This window comes from Phaseolus vulgaris, chromosome 4 (genome assembly GCF_051622355.1).
Source record: "Phaseolus vulgaris cultivar YP4 chromosome 4, ASM5162235v1, whole genome shotgun sequence".
In the NCBI taxonomy this organism is placed as follows: Eukaryota; Viridiplantae; Streptophyta; class Magnoliopsida; order Fabales; family Fabaceae; genus Phaseolus; species Phaseolus vulgaris.
In genome coordinates, this window is record NC_143501.1 from 36,677,905 (window position 1) to 36,700,443 (window position 22,539).

Genomic DNA, 22,539 nt, shown 5'->3' on the forward strand with positions numbered 1-22,539 from the left:
GTTTACTTTTGAAATTCATTTTATTTTTATCTCTTCAAATAATAATAAAAAATAATGAAATTTCAATTTTATATTTATTAGGTATTTCAATAGATTAAATATTTTAATCAGTATTTTATTCAATTCACATAAATAATATAACTTAATTTATCTTATGCATAAAATAAACTATAAATTACTTAGCATCCACAATGAAATTGCTGCCAAATGAAATGTTGTTGGTTTTATAGTATGAACACAAATTTGGTAGTTGTAGAATAAATCAGTTATGGGAAACTATTTTTAGGGCAATGATTCTATTTCAATCAATTGACTTCGAAGACTTCTCAATTTCATTTAAAAAAAATAAACCTTCAAATTCCTCCTTACAAATAATGAAAGAATTGAAAGTTAATATTGGAAAGATACAAAATTAAGAAATTTCTCTGAAAATGCATTTCCCATTGCAATTGTTTTGAACAAATTTTACTATTTGCAATATCTTTATTTGTGAGTACCAAGATGGTTAATTTTTCGTAACGAAATATAAAGAATCCAAATTAATACAATTTAATAGGTTACTTGAATAACAAAATAATGTTATTTATTTTAGGTAGACATAAAATATTATATAAAAATAAAACTATTAGAATTTTTTCTAATTTCTGTGATTTTTTTTATAAAATTCGTAAAAAATATTTTTCTTTGAGATTACTAAATATTAAGGAAATTCACACAAAATATTATCTATTTTACAACTGATAGCTTATGTCACGAGTTCTCTTTTGTTTTGTTCATAATATTGTCATCTCATATTACTAGCTAATGAGTTTTTTTTATAGTAAATTATTTAGGTATAAATTTAAAAAATGTAAAAAATATTGTAAATAAAAAAGGAAAACTTGAATGAATCTAGTCATTACTGCAAAATTAAATATCGCGGTCTAGCATACAAATATTACAAAAAAAATTAAAAAGATGTTATTGATGATGAAACTTTAGTCATCCATTACTATTACAAAAATAAGAATAAATGACAACTTATTATGACGGGTGTAGTTTACCTATCATAAAAATTTGTACGGTGACTTTTTGTAATAATCGTAAAATTTATAATGACGATTAAAATTAAAACTAACCTAGTAAGTATTTATTATGTCTATTCAGGGTAGAACCGTCATAATAATTCTTTACTATTTCATCTTTCATTTGAATTGACATAATAAATATTTTAACTTATTTTATTTCCTTTTTTAAATAATATTTTTTTTAATCTTTGGGGGCTTTCGCGCTTTTCTCTTCTCCTTCCGCGCACTTCTCTTCTCCTTCCACACTACGCAGTGCTGAAGCTTCTCTTCTCCTCCTACCCTATGCAGCGCTGAAGCTTCTCTTCTCCTTCTACACTACGCAGCGCTGTAGTAGCTTCTCTTCTCCTGCCATCCTTCCGCTTGTTTGGTTCAATCTGATGCGTTTCCCATTTTCTCCGAAATTGAAACTTCATTTTCCATTTTTTTCCTTTTTTCTTGAATCCCTAAATACTTCTTTTCCTTCGTGCAGTATTCATGGTTCGCTCCTTCTCCTTCAATTTTGTAGCTTTGTGCGGTTTCATGTTTCGATGCGTTTTGCTTGTGCTACGAATGCCTTTGCAATTTTTTTAAACTAAGAATGTGTTTTTGCTGTTGTATTGAAATTTTCGAGTGCTGAAATTAGTCTTTCATTGTTATCTGCTATTAGGTCTTGGACTTGAATTGAATTATTATTGCATGGTGTCATATTAGCTCTGTTTTTATCTTTCTGAATTCGTCGACAGATAATGAAATTTAGAAACAGTGACGTATCAACACCATAAAAACCAAGTGTGTCGGAGTCTGTGTTGTCAAAGAGACCCTTCACCTTTGGTACAAACTGGCAATTCATCATATAAGAGCCTTCTGAATTATTAGAGACATGAAAATGACGTGAGAGATAATGAATTTGGAAAAAAAAGCCTATTCGACATTCCTATAATATATTTTATCAGAAGTTTTCATTGTTGTGTACTTTCCAGAGCCATTTTTGGCCACAACAACATTAGCTTGAGAAGCAGCAGTATTGGTGTGTGGAGATGCAGATCAGTTGTTATAAATCACCTTTTCTCTGCAACTGAAGGTCACAGGCAATGCATGGAAGGTTATGGTGTGTGAATCATCGTAGTTCACTAATATGGTAATGGAAGGGAAGCTGCAGTTCTGGTCCAGTTTAGAATTATAGCCCCTGTACTGTGCATAATTATGCAACTTTGGACCTTCAGAAAACTTAGGTTTTTTGTGCAGGGAGTATTTGTATATCGTTTGGGTGCTGGATGCATATGGTAAGCATGTGTGGGAGCTAAAAAAAGAGGGTTGAGGGTTGCACCATGATTGAATATCTTTGAATGAGTAAGAGAAAGTAATGGAGGAAAATAGAAAGGGAACAAGTATAAGGGTTATTATTACTAAGGAAAATGAAGATATGATGATGATGATGCCATAATGACAACTAGCCCTATGGCAACACTTTGTTTTTCTTTGAGAGGGTTTAGAATGAGAGGAGTTTTTGGGATGAGGATATGTGTGGGGTTGATGTCCTAAACTAAAGGGCTTTATATAGAGGAAAAGAAGGTGGTTTGAAGGACCATTATGAATGAAAAGTTGTAAACCAGGGACTATCACCATGTCTTACTTTTCTAAATCATTTTTGTATAACTCTATTTTCATGCACGTATGTTGGATCATTAGTGTATAGCGACAATAATCATCCCATAAAACACGTTATAGTTATATAGTATCTTTATTTTTGTATAATAACCTATATATATATTATATTATATTATATATATATATATATATATTATGCTAAGTGAATAATCTCTTACTGGTTAAGCTTTATTTTCTAGGTTATTTGAATTGCCAATTGTTTGCTAAATTGTTCTGGCCACAAGTAGGCAAACTGTTTTTGACTTGTACTTGTCAACGAGAAATGGCCTCATGCACATCACACACTAATTTAAATATATATATATATATATATATATATATATATATATATATATATAAATGAACTGGTATGCACTAATTAAAAAGAACTAGAAGTCTTGGGCTTATTAGAAAGATAACTATTGGCATGAAACTTTCAAAATATAATTTTGTTAGAGTTTCAAAAGGCATTACTTAATGGTAAAATATGTGAAAATTGACCATTTGCTTTCACTGGTTCCACCATTTGTATGTGTTTGTCTTGTTTACAGATCACAGATCACATATATGTCCATATTGATGGGAATCTTACTTTCTCATTTATGGTTTTTTATATGTATACAAAATGTAAAATTTGTTGCTACTTGCAATGTAAAATTTTTGTGATGTAAGCCTGGTTTTTAACTAATTTTTTGCTTGACTGATTAGGAACCGAAGCAACATGAGCAGCTGGAGTTACATCAGGCGCCAAATGATTTAAGAGAATCATTAAATATAAAGTCAGTTGTGGATGTTGCACTACAGGCAAAGCCAAAAAGGTATATCAAATAGTTTAATGGTTAAGTTTATGGTTGTGATTCCAGTTTTGGTTAATTACTTGAATGCATTTTTTATAGATTAGATCAATATGTAAAACAAACCTCGAAATTTGTTGAAGAGGGCACTTACCTTAATCTTGGAGGTCAAACAAGCAGTGATAATTTAGGGAATGTGGTTAATTTGTCAGATTTCCAGGTCAGATTATATGGATTATATGAGTTATTTACTTATTTTCCTAGCTTTGTGTTAACCTTGTGCTCTTTAATTTTGTAGGAAGGTGAAGATGCTGATTGGACTAGGGCAGAAGGTTTGATTGAGACCGGAGACAAAGAAGATGTGGAACTAGTAAGCTGCAATACCAAAGGTTTCATTGTAAGTACTTAGAAAGCGGTATGCTGGACTTTAGTTTGTTAATAGAAAAACAGTTTCTTAGTCTTAGATTGTTTCTTTAATTTATTCTGAACTCAATTAAACCATTTTACAGGTTTCTTTTGGTTCCTTGGTGGGATTTCTGCCATACCGTAATCTTAATTCCAAATGGAAGTTCTTTGCTTTTGAGACCTGGTTAAAACAGAAGGGCTTGGATCCATCAATGTACAAGCATAAAAGTTTTGATACTGATATTAAGATGTTTTATCCTGATTCTTCTCCATCTCCGGAGATAGATGGTAAAGTTGAAGATAAAATTTCACCAGATATGAAATTGGAAGATCTTTTAAGCATTTCTTGAATTAGCATGGAGCATGTATTGTTGATTCAATGAATTGAAGTGTTCTTCTGAATTTTTTTTATGTTTCTTACGACAGGCTAGACTTCAAGTTGGGGATATAGTGAAATGCTGCATCCAGAAAATAGCTTACTTTGGAATTTTTGTTGAGGTATATACAACATTTAAGGTCATGGTGTCACTATTATGGAGTTCAGCTTTACTAGCATATTTAGCTTTACATCACTTATTCCAGTGGAATTCCCTTGTTTGGCCTATTTATCGAGCTAAGCAGTAAGCACCTGTATACCCTTTGCCCAGAGTTCAGAGTGGTGGTAAAAAATTCTAAATATTGATGTGATTATTAATTATTAATGTAGGTTGAAGGAGTTTCTACATTAATTCATCATTCTGGTAGGATACCATGGTAAATTACTCAAATACTTTAGTTGTGAATTTCACTTTTTATTGATTTTTTTTTTAGTTATTCAACTATCTATCTCCATTCAAGGATAAAGATATAGAAGATATTAGAATGTATTGAACTTCATTCTTTTTAAGTGTTTTTGATAAGATGTAAATTTTGATAGCTTATTAATTAAGGAATTTGTCTAGATAACATTGATATGCAAGTGATTGTTATCAATGAATAGAGTAAAATTGATTCATGATTAAGTTTGTCTGGAAATTTTATGCAATTGTTTGGAGACATTGATATGCAGGTTATTATTATTAATGAATGGAAAAAATTTGATCAATGAATGAATTTATATGTAAATTATATGTAATTGTCTGGATGACATTGATATGCAAATGATTGTTATTAATGAATGAAGTAAAATTGATCAACAGATGGGTTTTTCTGTAAAATTGTATGCATTTGTCTAGATAATATTGATATGTAAGTGATTATTATTAATGAATGAGGGAAAATCGATTAATGAATGAGTTTGTCTGAAATTTATATGCAGATGATTGTTATTAACGAATGTTAGAAAATTGATAAAATAATCGTTTTTTTTTTTAAAAACAAACTTATTATGATGGTTATTACAATAAATGATATAAAAAGTCTTATTTACTATGGCAGGTGTAAGAATATTTGTCATAGAAAACCACTTACTATGACGGTTCTGATGAGAACCATGATAGTAAGTCGTATTTTCTATGACGGTTGTTGAAATATCAGTTATAAAAAGTTTTGTCTGAATATATTATGACAGATATTTTGTACATTTTATGACGGTTCATATACAATAGTCATAGTAAGTCAACTTACTATGTCAGTTTTTCAACTGACATAGAAAGTGCAGAGTTTTTATAACTTCTGATTCTATGTCCCATTCATACCCGTCATAAAAAACCTTGTAGAACCGTCATAAAAAATATTTTTCCACTAGTGCATGTATATGTAGACTTGAATCAGTGATACATGAATGTACCGACCAGTCCTTGGACGTGGTTGACCACTGGTAATGTTGGTGCCACGTAAGCGGGTTCCACGAGCGGTGTGAGCCAGTATCCCGCGAAGCACGTGCGCCAAGGAGCCAAAGAGTGGTCAGACATCGGTCATCAGCACTGACGTGCCACTAGACAGTGTGGAGAGATCGGACATCAGGAACCCAACAGTAGAGCTGAGCCACGAGAGGTGGATCCCAGATCAAACACCAATTATCAGTAAAGGAGAAGCCTAGATCACTAGGGTCCATGCGTGTAGAGTGGATGATGTGTTCAGGCGTAACACAAAGCGTAGAGCCACTGGAAAGATATGACTCGTGAGGGTCGCATTCTTGGGGTGAGCTGCATGCACGACACATGAACGGCTAGGGCACTCCAAGAGGCAATTGACCCCAGAGATCAAGTGCACGAGGACGCGCCTAGGTGGTCACCTCGTCAGAGGTTGCATTCCAGTTAGGGACCCCACGCGCTAGGTTATCCTAAGAGTAAGGTAACAATAGTGTTGGGTCCGCCCCATCAAAAAAGCCCATTTCGGGTAAAGAGGAAACCCTAATTTCAATCTATAAATAGTATGGTAACAAACTTGGCAAGGTACGCTATTCCCTTGCGCCGCTTAACACACATAGTGACAGTTACACAATTTTGGTGTTTCCTAGCCCTAGTACTAACTTGAGCGTCGGAGTGCAAACGACCTCTAAGGCGCTCCTTTTTTTGTGTTTTCAGGTATTTATCACAGGAACGACACGTGTAAACACAAAGATTCTGGACGAAAGAGTGATGTAGGCGCACAGAGGCATTCCGAGTCAACCGACAAGAACATTTGGCGCCCACCGTGGGGCACGATACAAAACATTGTCCCACCAGCAAGAACCAGGAAGATCCAGGAGATGAGAAGTACGAGGCAAGAACCTGTTGCACCAAACGGGGGTGAGGCCCTCACCCTGCAAAAGGTTATGGAGACGATGCGAGCCCTTTAGGAAGAGATGGTCGCGTCGAGAGTGAACCAAGAACGAATCCAAGCTGACTTGGTAGAGTCGCAAACAGTGAACAGAGAACTGCACCGTTCGGACGAGGAACTGCGCAGAGATCTGCAAACCCGCGCAGGAGAGCGTGAGGGTGCAGATCAGGAGCCTGTGACGCCACCGAGAGAGTTCCCAACGTCGTTCTCACAAGAAATCGTGGATGCAACGATACCAGCCACGCTTGTAGGGCCCAAGGTGACCTTCACTGGTACAGAGGACCCAGAGGCCCACCTCACGGCCTTCCATACACAGATGATGCTGGTTGGGGGCTCCGATGCGGTGAGATGCAAGTTGTTCATGAGCACTCTGGCGGGAACAGCGATGAATTGGTTCATCAGCCTCCTTGATGGCCTTGTAACGTCGTTCCCACAACTTACAAAGTTGTTCAGGGCACAATACATCGCGAATCGAGCTCCCCCGTCTATCTCTTATGACCTCTTTGATGTAAGACAATATCAAGGAGAGTCTTTGAAGGAGTTCCTCCATCGCTTTGGAGCGCAAGTGGTGAGGCTGAACCTTAAAGACGAAAAGATGATGATGCATGCATTAAGGAAGGGCATTGTGCTAGGACCCTTCAGCGAGTCACTCATCCGAAACCATCCTAAGAACTTCGCCGAGATAAGACGCCGCGCGGTGGCTCATATTGCGGCGGAGGAAGAAGTTAGTGAAAAACGCACATGCGTGGTTGCCACGCGACCACGCGCGACAGGTTGTCCTCAAACCCTAAGGGTGCACGAGGCAACGAAAAAGAAGAAGACCCTCGTGAAGCAGCAACCTTATCAACCAAGAAATCCCAATGGCAGGGGACGCAGGAGAGAGAACGTGCCGCCGAGGCACGACTTCGTGGTAGAATTAAAGGACCTCATCGCTATCCCAAATGTAGTTGAGAAGCTGAAGGTACCTCCCAAGACCGACAAGAGGCTTGGTTCCAACAAGAACGCCTGGTGTGAGTTCCACCAAGCATTCGGCCATCCCATATGCAATTGCTTAGCGTTGGGACACCAGCTAGACGAGTTGGTGAAGAACGGTCTCCAAAGGGATTATTTGCAAGAAAAAAAGGGGACCGAGGACATGGCGGCAACAGGGGGTGGCCTGGGGCATGAAGTCCTTGTACAAGGTGAGGTTCACACCATCGCAAGAGGGTTCTCAGGAGGAGGATGTACCGCTTCTCAGCGGAGGAGAGACGCTCGAACGGTGATGTCGGTAGAAGCACAAAGGATCGACGACGCCTTCGACGTCGACCTAGTCTTCACCAAGGCCGACCTAGAGGACGTTGTCCCCCATGACAATGATCCAGTGGTGATCTCAGCGGTAACCGCAGGAAGGAAGGTGCACCGTGTGTTAGTAGATCAGGGAAGCTCGGCAGACGTAATGTTCTGGACGACTTTCAACAAACTGCAACTATCCCCCGACATGATGAGGCCCTATGGCGGCTGTCTATACGGTTTTGCGGGAGACCAGGTAGAGGTGCGCGAATACTTAGAGTTGAGGACCATGGCACCGCGTCTCGAACAGAGAGCATCAGGTACCTTGTCGTCAATGCCTCCTCTGCTTATAACATGTTGGGTAGACCAACCTTGAATAGGTTAGGGGCGGTGTCGTCGACGAGGCACATGAAGATGAAGCTACCGGACTTGACAGGAAAGGTAATTACCATCAAATCAGATCAGAAGGAGACCAAGAGATGCTACGAGAACAGCCTCAAAACAAGGAGAGGGGTATATATGGTCACTAATGGACCATCGTACATTGAACCCGCCAGAGGTCAGACGCACCGAACCCGCCAGGATTGTGGCAGAAATTACCCGTGGGAAGATAGTCCGGGAGGTCAGATTTGAGTTGTTTGGCAACCCTGGGGAAAGAGAGATTGGAGAGAAGGTCTCCAAGCTGAGCAACACCCCCGGCCAAACGACCCGAAGACTGGTCGAAAAGATAGTAGAGTACGGGATGAAACCGGACCCTGAGGTGTTCGGGAGAGAATCAGGGAAGCTTCTAGGTTCCTTGCTCATTGAGTGTGTGGAGACAAACCCAAAAAGGCGCATGTCTGTCTTGTCTGGATATACACCAGTTGGAGGAGGGGGCGACCTCCCTTACAAAGAGTGTAAAGAGGTGCTCATTGGGTTGAAGGAGTACTTAGCCAGCCCTCCAATCCTGTGCAAACCACAGCCAAGCACATCGTTTAGTTGGTACCCAATGATGATCAATCAGGTGATCAGTTCAGTCCTTGTGCAAAAGCAGGACTAGTTTCAAAAACTTATACACAGGGGGAGCAGAGTATGCCAAGGACCTGAAGAAAGACACCAGGTACTAGAGAAGGCAACCCCATTGGTTTCACGTCATGCCTCCCCCATTTGGACTGTTTCTTTCAGAGTAACAGAGGTCCTCGGGACGAAGCATGCAGACTTGAGACGTTGAGGCGAGGCCCGATTCCCGCACATGGAATGCGGCCGACTTCAAGTTTTATTTCAGTTAAGCAGGAATGTTGTACATGGTATCAGGGGACACTCTTTTTCCCTTATGAGGGTTTTTTAATGAGGTCACCGAATAAAATTCGATTGAAATATTTTCTCAAGTTATGTACAATTTAGTTAAGAACTTGCTTTACTTACGTTAGAAGTCTTAAGGGCGGAGAGGTAGGTTCGCAAGAGAACAACTCCCCTCTTAAGTGAAAACGACAAGGTTAAACGAAATAGTTCGCGAGATAAATCCTCCTCGTCCTTGAGCGAAGCCGAGGTCAGTTCTCCTCGCCCTTGAGCGAAGCCGAGGTCAGTTAAGGACTTGTTTTCCTTGTGTTAGAAGTCTTGTGAGCGGAGTGGTAGGTTCGCAAGAGAACATCTCCCCTCTTGAGTGAAAGCGCCAAGGTTGAACGAAATAGTCTGCCAGATAAATCCTCTTCGCCCTTGAGCGAAGCCGAGGTGAGTTAAAGATTTTTTTTCCTTGTGTTAGAAGTCTTGTGAACGGATAGGTAGGTTCGCGAGAGAACACCTCCCCTCTTGAGTGAAAACGCCAAGGTTAAACGAAATAGTTCGCACGATAAATCCTCCTCGCCCTTGAGCGAAGCCGAGGTCAGTTAAAAGATTTGTTTCCTTGCGTTAGAAGTCTTGTGAGCGGAGAGGTAGGTTCGTGAGTGAACACCTCCCCTCTCGAGTGAAAGCGCCAAAGTTGAATGAAATAATTCACCAGATAAATCCTCCGCGCCTTTGAGAGAAGCCGAGGTCAGTTGATAGTTTTTTCCCCTGGCGTTAGAGGTCTCGAAAGTGGAGAAACGACCCAGTTCACAGTTAACACCCCTCATTTTGAGCAAGAGCGTCAAGGAGGAACGACCTAGTTCACAGTTAACACCCCTCCTTACGATGAGGGCAACATATAAAAAAATGCTAGAAGAAGCATCACGGTGCCATGCACCATGAGTTAGCAGTTAAGCAAGTTAAAGAGGAGTTTTCGATTTAAGGAAATGAAAGCGGTTATATGTTCGAGAAAGTAAAGTTTTGAGCAGGTAATAAATTGTTTGTCTGACAACCAAATACAAGTTAAGGAATGACCCTGGGAACGATTTGCTCGTTTTCAACACAGTTTGATGTCGTGAAAGGCGTAATATCCATCCCAGGGTGTGTGCAAGCAACTTGAGCGAGGGCAACTCTGAATCCCACGTCATAGGCATTAAGAACATCTCCGGTCATCTCAGCCTCGACTTCTTCAAACCTCTTAGCCTGTTGAAGGAGTTCGACCTCCACTTGACCCAGCTGCACCTCTCGACTGATGGACCTTCTTTCAAGCCCCGCAATCTTGGACTTGGACACCTCAGCGGCCTCTTCTAGTTAGAAGACCCAAATCCGCAAGGGCATAACTCTTGCCTCCAACTCAGCAACCTCTTGGCATTTGGCGTGAAGTTGCTTAGAGAGATCTTTTTCAGAATGGCGAAGGCAAGCCAACTCCTGTTCCAGTGCAGCCTCGCGGGCAGCAAACGAAGCCAGCAGGGATGTTTCTTCTTTAGTCTTGGCCTTTACCCTCGTTTCAGGCCTGGTTAGGAGAGCGTTGGACTTAGCGAGAAGAGCCCCAAAATTAAAGCCCAATCTTTCCCTCGCAGCAGCCTCATTCGTGTCCACAATCACCCCTAGTTGGAAGCCTTTGAGGGCATGCTGAAGGACAAGGAGCAGCTCAAGGGCAGGAGGAGTCGCAGAAGCACTCGTCCCACCAAGGTCAGGATACAGGGGAACGCTGGTCGTGTGATCTAAGGGCGAAACCGAGCAACCGGTAGAAGAGGAAGGGGAGGCCACCGCCGGCATAGAACTGCGTTTTTTAGAGATTGGCCCCTCGGCGGAGTTCTCGTCTGATTCGATCACTACCGCTTTACCCCTGTAAAGACATGGAGCGGGAGATGATTGGGCGACAGCGAGAGGGACCGCGACTCCAAGAGTGGAAGGAGTAGGTGAGGGCGCGATGATGGCGGAAGCAAGGGCATGGCGGCTAGAAGTGCCCACATCCCTAGAAATCTCACGGAGGCGAGCGAGGATATCAGCTAGTTTGGCCCGCTTCTCTTCACTCAGAACCATACATGCGTGCAGAAGGAAACACAGAGAAAAAACATGCGAATGCACGGAGGCAGAACACGGTTACACAACATTACAATAATAAGAGTTAGCTCCGTCAGAGTCCTGGGGTTCTTCAACCCTAACTCGAAGGAAACTCAGGAAAAAGGAACAGAGGGCGATTGATGCAAAGATTAAACAGCACAGGCAGTTGAATCAATAAACGAGTGCGAACAATACTCGAAGTTCGTACCTTTGATCAGATAGCAAGAAGGTATTGGAAGGTGTAGGGGAAACACGAGAATGTTTCTGGGAAGAAGACGAAGCAATCAAAGAGTCTCAGAGAATGAGTAAACAGTGATTGGACGCGCGCGTTTTCGAACGTTTAAAAGAAACAAAGAAGCATAAGCGACGTTAAGCCCTAGCCGTTGATCAAAACATGTGTGCACAGATAAGACAGGCCCAGAAGGACGTCACTTTGGTGCAGTATTCATGTTCTATCACACAGAGCCACGTAGGTCACCCAGGGCAAGGACTTAGTCTCTTCGCTAAACAAGTTACAGCTCGAGACTGGGGGACTTGTGTATCGACCAGTCCTTGGGCGTGGTTGACCACTAGTAATGTTGGTGCCACGTAAGCGGGTTCCACGAGCGGCGTGAGCCAGTATCCCGCGAAGCACGTGCACTAAGGAGCCAAAGAGTTGTCAGACATCGGTCATCAACATGTACCGACGTGCCACTAGACAGTGTGGAGAGATCGGACATCAGGAACCCAACAGTAGAGCTGGGCCACGAGAGGTGGATCTCATACCAAACACCAGTTATTAGTAAAGGAGAAGCCTAGATCACGAGGGTCCATGCGTGTAGAGTGGATGATGTGTTCAGGCGTAACACAAAGCGTAGAGCCACTGGAAAGATATGACTCGTGAGGGTCGCGTTCTAGGGGTGAGCTGCATGCATGACACGTGAACAGCTAGGGCACTCCCATAGGCGGGTGACCCCAGAGATCAGGTGCACGAGGAGGCGCCCAGGTGGTCACCCCATCAGAGGTTGCATTCCAGTTAGGGACCCCACGCGTTAGGTTATCCTAAGAGTAAGGTAACAACAGTGTAGGGCCCGCCCCATCAGAAAAACCCATTTCGGGTAAAGAGGAAACCCTAATTTCAGTTTACTAATAGTAAGGTAACAAACTTGGCAAGGTACGCTATTCCCTTGTGCCGCTTAACACACACAGTGACAGTTACACAATTTTGGTGTTTCCTGGCCCTAGTACTGACTTGAGCGTCGGAGTGCAAACAACCTCTAGGGCACCCCTTGTCTTTGTGTTTTCAGGCATTTATAACAGGAACGGCACGTGTGAACACAAAGATTCTGGACGAAAGAGTGACGTAGACACACAGAGGCATTCCGATTCAAGGCATTTCGATTCAACTGGCAGGATCAATGAAATTTTCTATTTGATCAAAATTGTTGAACAAATAACTTCTTTAATAGTTTTTTATGCTCTTATTATAATTATTATGCATTTGAAAATGATGCATGCAAGATTTGTAGATTAATTTTTTTAATTACAATATTTTATTCAATTTACATAAAGTAATATAACTTAATTTATCTAATACATTAAATAAACACGCAATTACATAGCATCAACAATGAGATTGCTGCTAAATGAAATGTTGTTGGTTTTAAAGTATGAACACAAATTTGATAGTTGTGGAATAAATCAATAATGACAATTTCTTAGGGAAATAATTATATTCCAATCAATGGACTTATCAGAAGACTTGTGAAAAAGAAAGGTAACTAACACAAACTTGGAACTTTTACGTTACACGACAATTTTGTATAAAAAATAAACCACCAAATTCGTCCTTTAAAAAATAGTGAGAGAATTCTAAGTTAGTATTTGAAAGATATTAAAAAATAGTGAGAGAAAGTTAAGATTTGAAAAATAATAAAATTAAAATTACTTTGAAAATGCATTTAGCAAATGTAATTTTTTTTTATCAATAATAAATAAATTAAATAAAAAGTAGAAAGAAATATTTAAGGTATCTCAATATAGAAGCTCAAAATCTGCACCTCGTTGGTATAACATGAATGTATTATCCTATACCAAAAAAAAGAGTTTTTTCCTTAGTCACATTTAGCAATGCAATTGTTTTGAGCAAGTTGTAATATTTGCAATGGCTTCCTCTAGAAAGATGGTTAATTTTTCATAACCGCATAAAAATAGTTCAAATTATAATACAGCCTAATAGTTTACATGAGTAACAAGATAATGTTATTTATTCTGTGTTATATAAAAATAAATACTATTAGAAATTTTTTATTTTGTGTGATTTTTTAGAAAATTTCATAAAATTAAGTTTTTTTAAAATTATTTTATAAAATTTGTATATTTTACAAAATATTAAAAAAAATCCTTCAATATTAAATATTTTAATAATAAAAAAATTTCAGATAGGAAATGAGTTTGTAATAGTAAATTATTTTAGTGTAAATGTACAAAATATAAAAAAAAATATTGACCAATATAAAAAGGAAACTTATTTTTTTAAGACAATAAAATATAAATTAATTAACATTTAAGACAACAAAAGTTCGTAATAGCTTTATTCTATTTTAAATATGAAAATTTGAAAGCCTTTGTGAATTTTCATTTTAACAATGATTTAAAAGTGATATTAATAAACCTTAATGGTATATGAAGATATATGAGTTGGATCCTTTTTAGATATTTTCTATTTTATATATTCACCATTTTGTTTTGCATACAAAATTCTTAAACAGGAAAGGCATAATTTGAATTTTAACTATTTTTAAATTGGATTTGAGTACTAGTGGAAAAATAGGTATTAATGACAAGTTATTATGAAGAGTATAATTTATCTGTTGAACAATAATTTTTCTTTTAATAATTATGAAATTTATTATGACAGTTAAAATAAAAACTAACCTATTAAGTATTTTGTTATGTTTATAAGAAGTTATTTGTTCCCCGTGCCACATTGCTGCTTTGCGTTTCTTCTTCCTTCTTCCTTCCACACTGGGGCTTCTGCGTTTCTTCCACACTAGGGTTCCGCATTTCTTTTCCATACGACGGATTTCGCGTTTCTTCTTCCACATTACGGCTTCCGCATTTCTTCTCCAAACGGATTTCGCGTTTCTTCTACCACATTACGGTTACCGCGTTTCTTCTTTCACACTACGATTTTCGCGTGCTAATCTTCTTCTTCCACACTACGACACAACGGATTCCACGTTTCTTCTTCCGGCTCCCGCGTTTCCTATTCCACATTACGACGATGAAGCTTCTCCTTCCACTCTACATGCGTTTCTCATTTCCTTCGAAACTTGTTTTGTTCTGAATTTTGAGTTTCCCATTTTTTTCCTTTTTTTTTCAATCCCTAAATACTTCTTCTCCTTTGCACAGTGATCATGTTGCCTATATTTTTGAATTCTGATAGTGTAAGAGTCTATCTTGTAAAAAAGACCCTTCATCTCTGGTACAAACTGGCATTTCATCATTCTGAATTATTAGAGACATGAAATTAACGTAACAGATAATGAAATTTAGACAAAAAAAAAAAAGCTTATTCAACATTCCTATATATATATAATATATTTTATCAGCAGTTTTACCCTTTCTAATTATCTTTCTTTTATTTTAAGTTAATTAGTTTTTGAGTAATCCTTGAGTAAAATCTTCATTTGTTTTCCACATATGCTTTCCGTATCCCGCATACACAGCTAAATGATACAATAGAGCCATCTGTTCTATATATATATAGGAGAGTCTTCAAACTAGATAATTGTTACCCTGTCACGACTAACTATAACAGCAAATTATTGTTAGATAATGATTTAAGTAAAAGTTGTTTTTATAATTTTATAATAAATTAATTAGCATGCTAGTAAGTGAAATTTCTTATGAGGTATAATTGCAAGATGAGGTAATAGTCTCTGCCTTTGTCTCTCTCTAATCTAATAAACGCATGCACTAATAAGTAATCTTTGACTTTCAGGATCTTGTTTTGCTGCAGCATTTCTCTAGAAATGTTGAGAGGAAGCTCCTCAGAATCCACAATACCCTTAACAAAGCTGAGATACTCAGGAATCAACTCTTCACAGTTGTCCATGATGAAGACTCTGCGTACATACAGTTTAATGTTGTTGGGCAATAGCATTTTTGGATTAACATGCTTTTTAATAATGTCGATTAACATGCATTTTTTCAGCTTCTAATGTTGTTTAGTTAGTTTTTTCAGCTTGGCACTTTGTCTGTTTTGCATTCATTGGAAGATTTTATTTAGTCTCTAACCTAAAGTTTTATTTAGCATAAGCATGACATTATACACCTTTGCTAATCCAGGTTGGTGACTTTGATCGTTTCCTCCATGTTCTGATTATATTGTCTTGCACTTGCCTTCCATTAAACACCCCTCATCACAGGTTCATACTATTATCCCTCTTTAATAATAAAATCTTACATGTGGAATTGGTTACTTATTTTATAGTTTTTTTTTCGGACAGACATAAAAAATGGAATGGAAGAAGTATTAATATGGGTGCAGTTTCTTCTGTTGATATAAATTATATTTCTTACATTTCATAAATTTATTGTAGTTACTTTTTTTTTTTTCTTACATATTCTTAAGAACAATAAAGTGAACAATGATAGTGAGTAATACTTTAAATTAGGTTTTAAATTAGGAACCGAGAGAGAGACAAAAAAGAAAGAAAAATAAAATGTAATGTGATGTTTATTTATTTTCCTTCTCATAAATTTTGGCAGGAATATGTGAAATAAAATTTGTAATTTTTTATTTATTTATTTCCATCTTATGGCTAATTAGCTATATACTTTTGTTTTTTATATATAAAAAATAATGTGATTATTTCTCTTAAAAAAGCATAAAATTGCTTTATTTCTCAATCTGTTTTCTAAATAAATTTATTCAAACATATTAAAACTCGAGCTTGCCTTACTAAAAAAAATACTTTCGAAAAAAAAACATACATCCACTAATAAAAATAGGAAACAATGACAGGTTACTAGGACATGTCTAATGTATAAGGTCACTTTTTTTTTTTGTATTTTTGTCTTGATGATAAGTTAGTTTTGAACTCAGGTAATATTCGAGTTTACTGTAGAATCAGGCAATCATTCCAAGCCGAATCAAGGAATATTGTTTCATTGGGGAAGATGGTTCTCTATTGATTTTAGATCCATAAAAAACACTGAAAGATGGAAGAAAACTTTTTCAGTTTAATCGTGTATTAGGTCCAACAGTTGGCCAAGGTAGAGTTCTAAAAGCCAATAGTATTTTGAACTAGTGTGACTACCTTTTTCTCTTACCATCCCTTTGTTGAAATTTACCGTTTTGTGCTCAGATGAGGTTTATAAGGATACTCAACCATTGATTAGATATGTGATGGATGGATACAATGTTTGTATTTTTTTTATGGTCAAACTAGATCTGGAAAGACTCACACCATGGTAAGATATTGAATATCACACTCTAATTCAGTTGCATCATGGATGTCTTGTTTAAATTGATTCTAAAAAAATCAAGATGAAAATTGCACTTCAGATAGGAAATATACTAATATTGCATTACTATCCTGGCTACTGATCAATGCAAGAACCAACAATGACTATTCATTATATTTGCAGACTGAAAACCTGGATGATTCAATCAAATATTTATTTTTTGCTGCAGAGTGGTCCCTCTGGTGGAACATTTAAGGATATAGGAATCAATTATCTGGCTCTTACTGATTTGTTTCAAATGTCTAAAGAAAGGAATGACATCATAAACTATGACATTTATGTTCAAATGGTGGAGATTTACAATGAACAAGTTAGAGATCTACTTGCAGAGGACAAAACTGACAACAAATATCCTTTTTATATTCATTATTGATAAACTTATAATATTTTAATTCTGCTTTGTATCTTATTCTGTCATTCTTCTGTACCTTGGGCTTGTATTGGGCCGACTGGGCTGCTTCCCTTCTTCTAAATAGCACCGCACCGCTTGGCCCTTTACTGTTTTTATATACAGTAGATACTCTTTGTAATTACACAATCTGATATAATAATACTTCAATATCCTTTTTCTCTTTTCACTATTCCTCTTTCACTTTATCCCCTTTCTCCCTTCACTGTGTTGGGTTCCTCTGTTTTCTTGTTTCTTTCTTTTGCATCACAGGGTTTTCTCCTTGCTTCCGCAGAATCAACAATTCAACATCAAGAGCTTGCATCCACTTTGTTATGGTATCAGAGCTCTTCCTTTGAAGAGCTCTGCTGCGCGCTCTATCCTCTTTTTCTTTCTATCTTCATCTTTATGTTTTCATCAGTTCTTACTTTCTGATTCTTGGTTCTTTCTTTCAGTAAGATGGCGGAGGAACGAACAACAAGGTCGGTTGTGGTGGAACCTTCCTCAAACAGCTATCTCTATCTTCACCCTGGTGAGAACCCCGCAACTTCTTTGGTCTCACCGGTACTCGATTCAACGAACTACCATTCTTGGAGTAGGTCCGTCATGACAGCGCTGAGTGCGAAGAATAAAGTAGAATTTGTCTTGGGCACCCATCCGTGTCCACCGACGAGTGATCCTACCCATTCGGCATGGGTCAGGTGCAACAACATGGTTGTGTCATGGTTAGTGCATTCATTCTCTCTTTCTATTAGACAAAGCGTGATCTGGATGGATATAGCAGTTAATATTTGGACCGATTTAAAAACTAGATATTCCCAAGGTGATCTTTCTAGGGTTTCCGATTTGCAATTAGAAGCATCCTCTTTATGTCAGAATGATCTGTCCGTAACTGACTATTTTACGAAGCTAAGAATAATGTGGGACGAGCTAGACAATTTTCGACCTAATCCTATCTGTGTTTGTCAGCACAAGTGCTCATGTTCTGTGGCTTCTGTTATTAGCAAAAGGAAATGTGAGGACCAGGCCATGCAGTTTCTTAGAGGACTCAACGATCAATACAACAACATTCGGTCTCATGTGCTCCTCATGGAACCGGTACCACCTATTTCGAAAATCTTATCTCTTGTGGCTCAACAAGAACGTCAATTGGCAAGTAATTTCTTGGTTACGAACATTAACCATGCTGGTACAAATCGTAATTCTGTTGTCACATGTTCTTTATGTGGAAAATTGGGTCATACTGAAAACATTTGTTTTAGGAAAGTGGGTTTTCCGAATCAAGAACATAAGATTTTTAGGTTTAATGGTAATAGAAAAGCTTGCACCCACTGTGGTAAGAGTGGTCATACAATTGATACATGTTACCGGAAGCATGGGTTTCACCCCAGCCATAATTTTCCCAATAGTAGGACTGCCCCTTTACTTAATGCTGTTTTAGCTGACGATGTTTCCTCTAAGAATTTTGTGCAAGAACAGGGAAATGGAGACATGCGTTCTGTCTTCACAGCACAACAATGCCAAGTTCTATCTACTCTTATCAAGCAGAACGTAGCAAATAATGTTGCAAATAATCAGCCCCCGGTGCAAGTTAATCAAGTGGGTTCTTTCACGGTTGATGACAATCATAAGGATTCTCCAAACGGTAACACTACTGTTTTAAATTTTTATACTACCATTAAAGGCTCCTGGATCTTAGATTCGGGAGCAACTGATCATGTTTGCACCTGTTTATCTGATTTTACCTCATATAAAAGTATCAAACCTGTTCTCATCAGTTTACCAAATGGGCATAGTTTTTATACTAGTTATTCTGGAACTGTTGCCTTCAGTAATAGATTTTACTTAACAAATGTCTTATATGTACCTGAATTCACCTTCAATCTGATTTCTGCTTCTAAACTTGCCTCAAATTTGAATTGTCATTTGATTTTCTCATCTAAGAGTTGTGTGATACAGGACAATCTAACGAAAGAGAAGATTGGTACAGTTGAGGCCAAAAGTGGCTTGTATGTTTTTCATGCTTCTATTTTTCAAAGACCCATCAGAGAAAGATCTGATCCTTCTTTTCATTGTGTTTCGAAAGATATCAATGCATGGCATAATAGACTGGGACATTTTTTTTTAATGAAAGATTGGATGTATTGAGATCTCGATACTCTTTTGTTTCTGCTAAAAAAAACATATTTGTGTGATACTTGCCATAGAGCAAAACAAAGAAAACTCCCTTTTGTTTTGAGTATTTCTAATACTTCTAAAATTTTTGAGATTTTGCATATGGATATTTGGGGTCCTTGTTCTATTGTATCTATGCATGGTTTTCAGTATTTTTTAACTATTGTGGATGATTTTTCTCGTTATACTTGGACCATTCTTATGTGTACAAAATCTGAAGTTAGAACTCATATAGCTACCTTCTTATCCTATGTTGAAAATCATTTTCAAACCACTGTTAAAATTATACGTTCTGACAATGGGGCTGAATTTGCCATGACAACTTTTTTCTCTTCCAAAGGTATTATCCATAAAAAAACTTGCATAGAAACACCTGAACAAAACGGTATTGTAGAATGCAAGCATCAACACATTCTTAATGTAACACGTGCTCTTCTTTTTCAAGCTCATTTACCTCCTATCTTTTGGCACTTTGCTGTTTTACACGCTGTTCTCCTGATTAATTGTATTCCTACTCCCTTATTACACAATATGACTCCTTATAAAAATTGCATGGTTCTTTATATGATATTTCATCTTTGCGTGTTTTTGGTTGTCTTTGCTATTCTAGCACCATTACTTCACACAGGAAGAAGTTTGATGTATTTCTGGAATCTTTCTAGGTTTTCAACCTCATACTAAAGGATATCTTTTTCTTAATCTTCAAAATCATAAAATTGAGATCTCAAGACACATAAAAGAGTCCCAACAATTTATCTTTGCCCATTCCTCAGTCTTATAATTTCAGCTATGATTTTCTGTCTGATAACCCCAATACTGCTGCTGAAATTATGTCTGATAACCCCAATACTGCTGCTGAAATTATTGTTCCAACTGAAAATATGGATCACGAGCAACCAAGAAGATCCACACGGATTCGAAGAACTCCAGCCTACCTTGAAGAATTCCATACAAATCTACCATCTGCACATGCGGTAAGTTCTAAGTATCCAATTCATAAATTTGTTTCATATCATAAATTATCCTCTAAATTTAAAAACACTATTTCTTCTTTTTCTTCTTCCATTGAACCCCATAATTACGAGGATGCCGCTGAACATGAATGCTGGAAAAAGGCAATGGCAGATGAACTAGCTGCTCTACACGCCAATAACACATGGATACTGGTACCTCTTCCCTCAGGCAAAAAGGCCATTGGATGCCGTTGGGTGTACAAGGTGAAGCACAAATCAGACGGTACCATTGATCGCTACAAAGTGCGCCTCGTTGCAAAAGGCTATGCACAACTTGAAGGCTTAGATTTTTTTGACACCTTCACTCCAGTTGCAAAGCAGACTACCTTGCGTCTTCTTCTTGCTCTTGCTGCTTCAAACAACTGGGCCCTCAAACAACTGGATGTTAACAACGCCTTTCTCCATGGAGACCTTCTTGAAGAAGTCTACATGAAACCACCTCCTGGAGTTGCCGTCCCCAATTCAAACATTTTCTGCAAATTACAACGTTCCCTCTATGGCTTACGTCAAGTCGGCCGACAATGGTACGCAAAATTATCCCAGTTTTTACTTACTAATGGTTATGTCTTATCCTCTGCTGATCATTCACTGTTTATAAAATCGCATGACACTCACATAACTATTATTCTTGTGTATGTTGATGATATCGTACTCACTGGAAATGACACTGAGGAAATCACTCACGTCACAACACTGCTGAATCAACAATTTAAGATAAAAAATCTGGGTGATCTTACCTTTTTTCTGGGTCTGGAAGTTGCCCGTAGCCGTGCTGGAATACACCTTTCACAACGCAAATACACTTTGGATTTGTTACACGAGACAAGAATGCTGGATTGTGCCCCAGTCCCAACACCTATGGTTCATTCTTCAACCTTTTCCAGTAATGAAGGTGTTCCTCTCATTGATACAACATCATCCTCATATCGCAGACTTCTGGGAAGGCTAATCTATTTAACAAACACTAGACCAGATATCGCCTTCAGTGTGAACAAACTCAGCCAATTTGTCTCAGCACCTACATCAACTCATCACCAAGTTGCCTTTCGCATTCTTAGGTACCTTAAGAATGCTCCTGGACATGGCATTTTTCTGCCAGCTACCAGCACACATCAACTCAAGGCATACAGCGACTCTGATTGGGCTTCTTGTTCTGAGACAAGGAAATCTGTCACCGGCTTCTCCATCTATCTTGGTGAATCACTAATTTCTTGGAAATCAAAGAAACAACAAACCATCTCCAGAAGTTCTTCGGAGGCTGAATATAGAGCGTTGGCTGCCACCACATGCGAGATCCAGTGGCTCACTTACCTATTACAAGATCTCAAAGTGCGCTTGCATCGACTTTGTTAATTATTCCATACATTTCCACATTGTTCTAAAGAAATAAGCAAGAGTAGGGTTGATTTATAGTCTGTTGATCTTAATATTTGCAAGTAATTTGTCTCCTTAACTAAACCTTAAATTAGAAATATAGAGCTGCAATGCTGATGGGTTGAGCCTTCTAGATGCCAAATTGCATCCTGTGAATTCTACAACTGATGTTATGACCCTCATGAAACCTGGTGAGGTTAATTGTGCTGTCAGTTCAAATTCAATGAACAACAGGAGTAGTCGTTCCCACATGTGAATTTCTGTTTTTCTTATACTAGTTTTTATACGTAAATATTAATATTAGAAATAATGATTTTATTTAGATATATATAAATTATTAAGTTGATGAAATTAAATTAAATATATTGCAATAGTATAATATATTAATGACTTTAATATAACATAACATAAATAATTAAAAATTCATGAATATATCTTTGCCATAATAAATAAATTACAATACAATAAAAATACAATACAATACAATAATTTGAACAAATACATTATATAAACAATTATCTAATGCTATGTATCCATTTTGTATTTATCGTAAAAATGAAGTCCTCTTCACCAACCTCATGCTTTCTTCATTCTATAATTTAATCTACAAAAAAAAACTCTCCAAAAAATTATTGCAATTAAAAAATAGAATTTATTAGATTATACAAAGTACATTTATTACAAAAAAAACTATCAGTAAATGTGTGTTTCTTCCAGAAACATTGTAGGCAAAATCATATTAAATTATGAAGTTACCTTTTATGATATAAATTAAATTAAAATGTAATACAAATAAAACATAA

General features: G+C 37.6%; 3 protein-coding genes across 3 annotated transcripts; all 3 read left to right on the plus strand.

The window, feature by feature from the left end:
- Positions 1-3,483: 3,483 nt before the first annotated feature.
- On the plus strand, positions 3,484-4,762 carry LOC137838692 (uncharacterized). The gene is made up of 6 exons (XM_090301020.1): positions 3,484-3,511; positions 3,595-3,707; positions 3,786-3,884; positions 3,997-4,185; positions 4,319-4,390; positions 4,703-4,762. The coding sequence occupies exons 1-6, from the start codon at positions 3,484-3,486 to the stop codon at positions 4,760-4,762; spliced, it is 561 nt and encodes a 186-aa protein (XP_090157146.1).
- Positions 4,763-6,659: 1,897 nt separating this feature from the next.
- On the plus strand, positions 6,660-8,279 carry LOC137838691 (uncharacterized). Its single transcript, XM_068647923.2, has one exon. The coding sequence runs from the start codon at positions 6,660-6,662 to the stop codon at positions 8,277-8,279; it is 1,620 nt and encodes a 539-aa protein (XP_068504024.2).
- Positions 8,280-16,276: 7,997 nt separating this feature from the next.
- Positions 16,277-21,992, plus strand: LOC137838690 (uncharacterized). Its single transcript, XM_068647922.1, has 7 exons — positions 16,277-16,283; positions 16,365-16,441; positions 16,956-17,096; positions 17,448-17,512; positions 17,630-19,183; positions 20,137-21,691; positions 21,840-21,992. Exons 1-7 carry the CDS (start codon positions 16,277-16,279, stop codon positions 21,990-21,992), a joined length of 3,552 nt encoding a protein of 1,183 aa, XP_068504023.1.
- Positions 21,993-22,539: the final 547 nt, after the last annotated feature.

Excerpts from the sequence above, each read along its gene's own strand:
- LOC137838692 (XM_090301020.1), top strand. The coding sequence starts at position 3,484 with ATGTTGCACTACAGGCAAAGCCAAAAAG. Across the intron at positions 4,186-4,318 it reads CTCCGGAGATAGATGGTAAA|GCTAGACTTCAAGTTGGGGA; the intron begins GTTGAAGATAAA and ends TTCTTACGACAG. Across the intron at positions 4,391-4,702 it reads ACTTTGGAATTTTTGTTGAG|TTATTCAACTATCTATCTCC; the intron begins GTATATACAACA and ends TTTTTTTTTTAG.
- LOC137838691 (XM_068647923.2), top strand. The coding sequence starts at position 6,660 with ATGGTCGCGTCGAGAGTGAACCAAGAACGAATCCAAGCTGACTTGGTA.
- LOC137838690 (XM_068647922.1), top strand. Across the intron at positions 16,442-16,955 it reads TTGTTTCATTGGGGAAGATG|AGTGGTCCCTCTGGTGGAAC; the intron begins GTTCTCTATTGA and ends TTTTTGCTGCAG. Across the intron at positions 21,692-21,839 it reads ACCTATTACAAGATCTCAAA|AGCTGCAATGCTGATGGGTT; the intron begins GTGCGCTTGCAT and ends TTAGAAATATAG.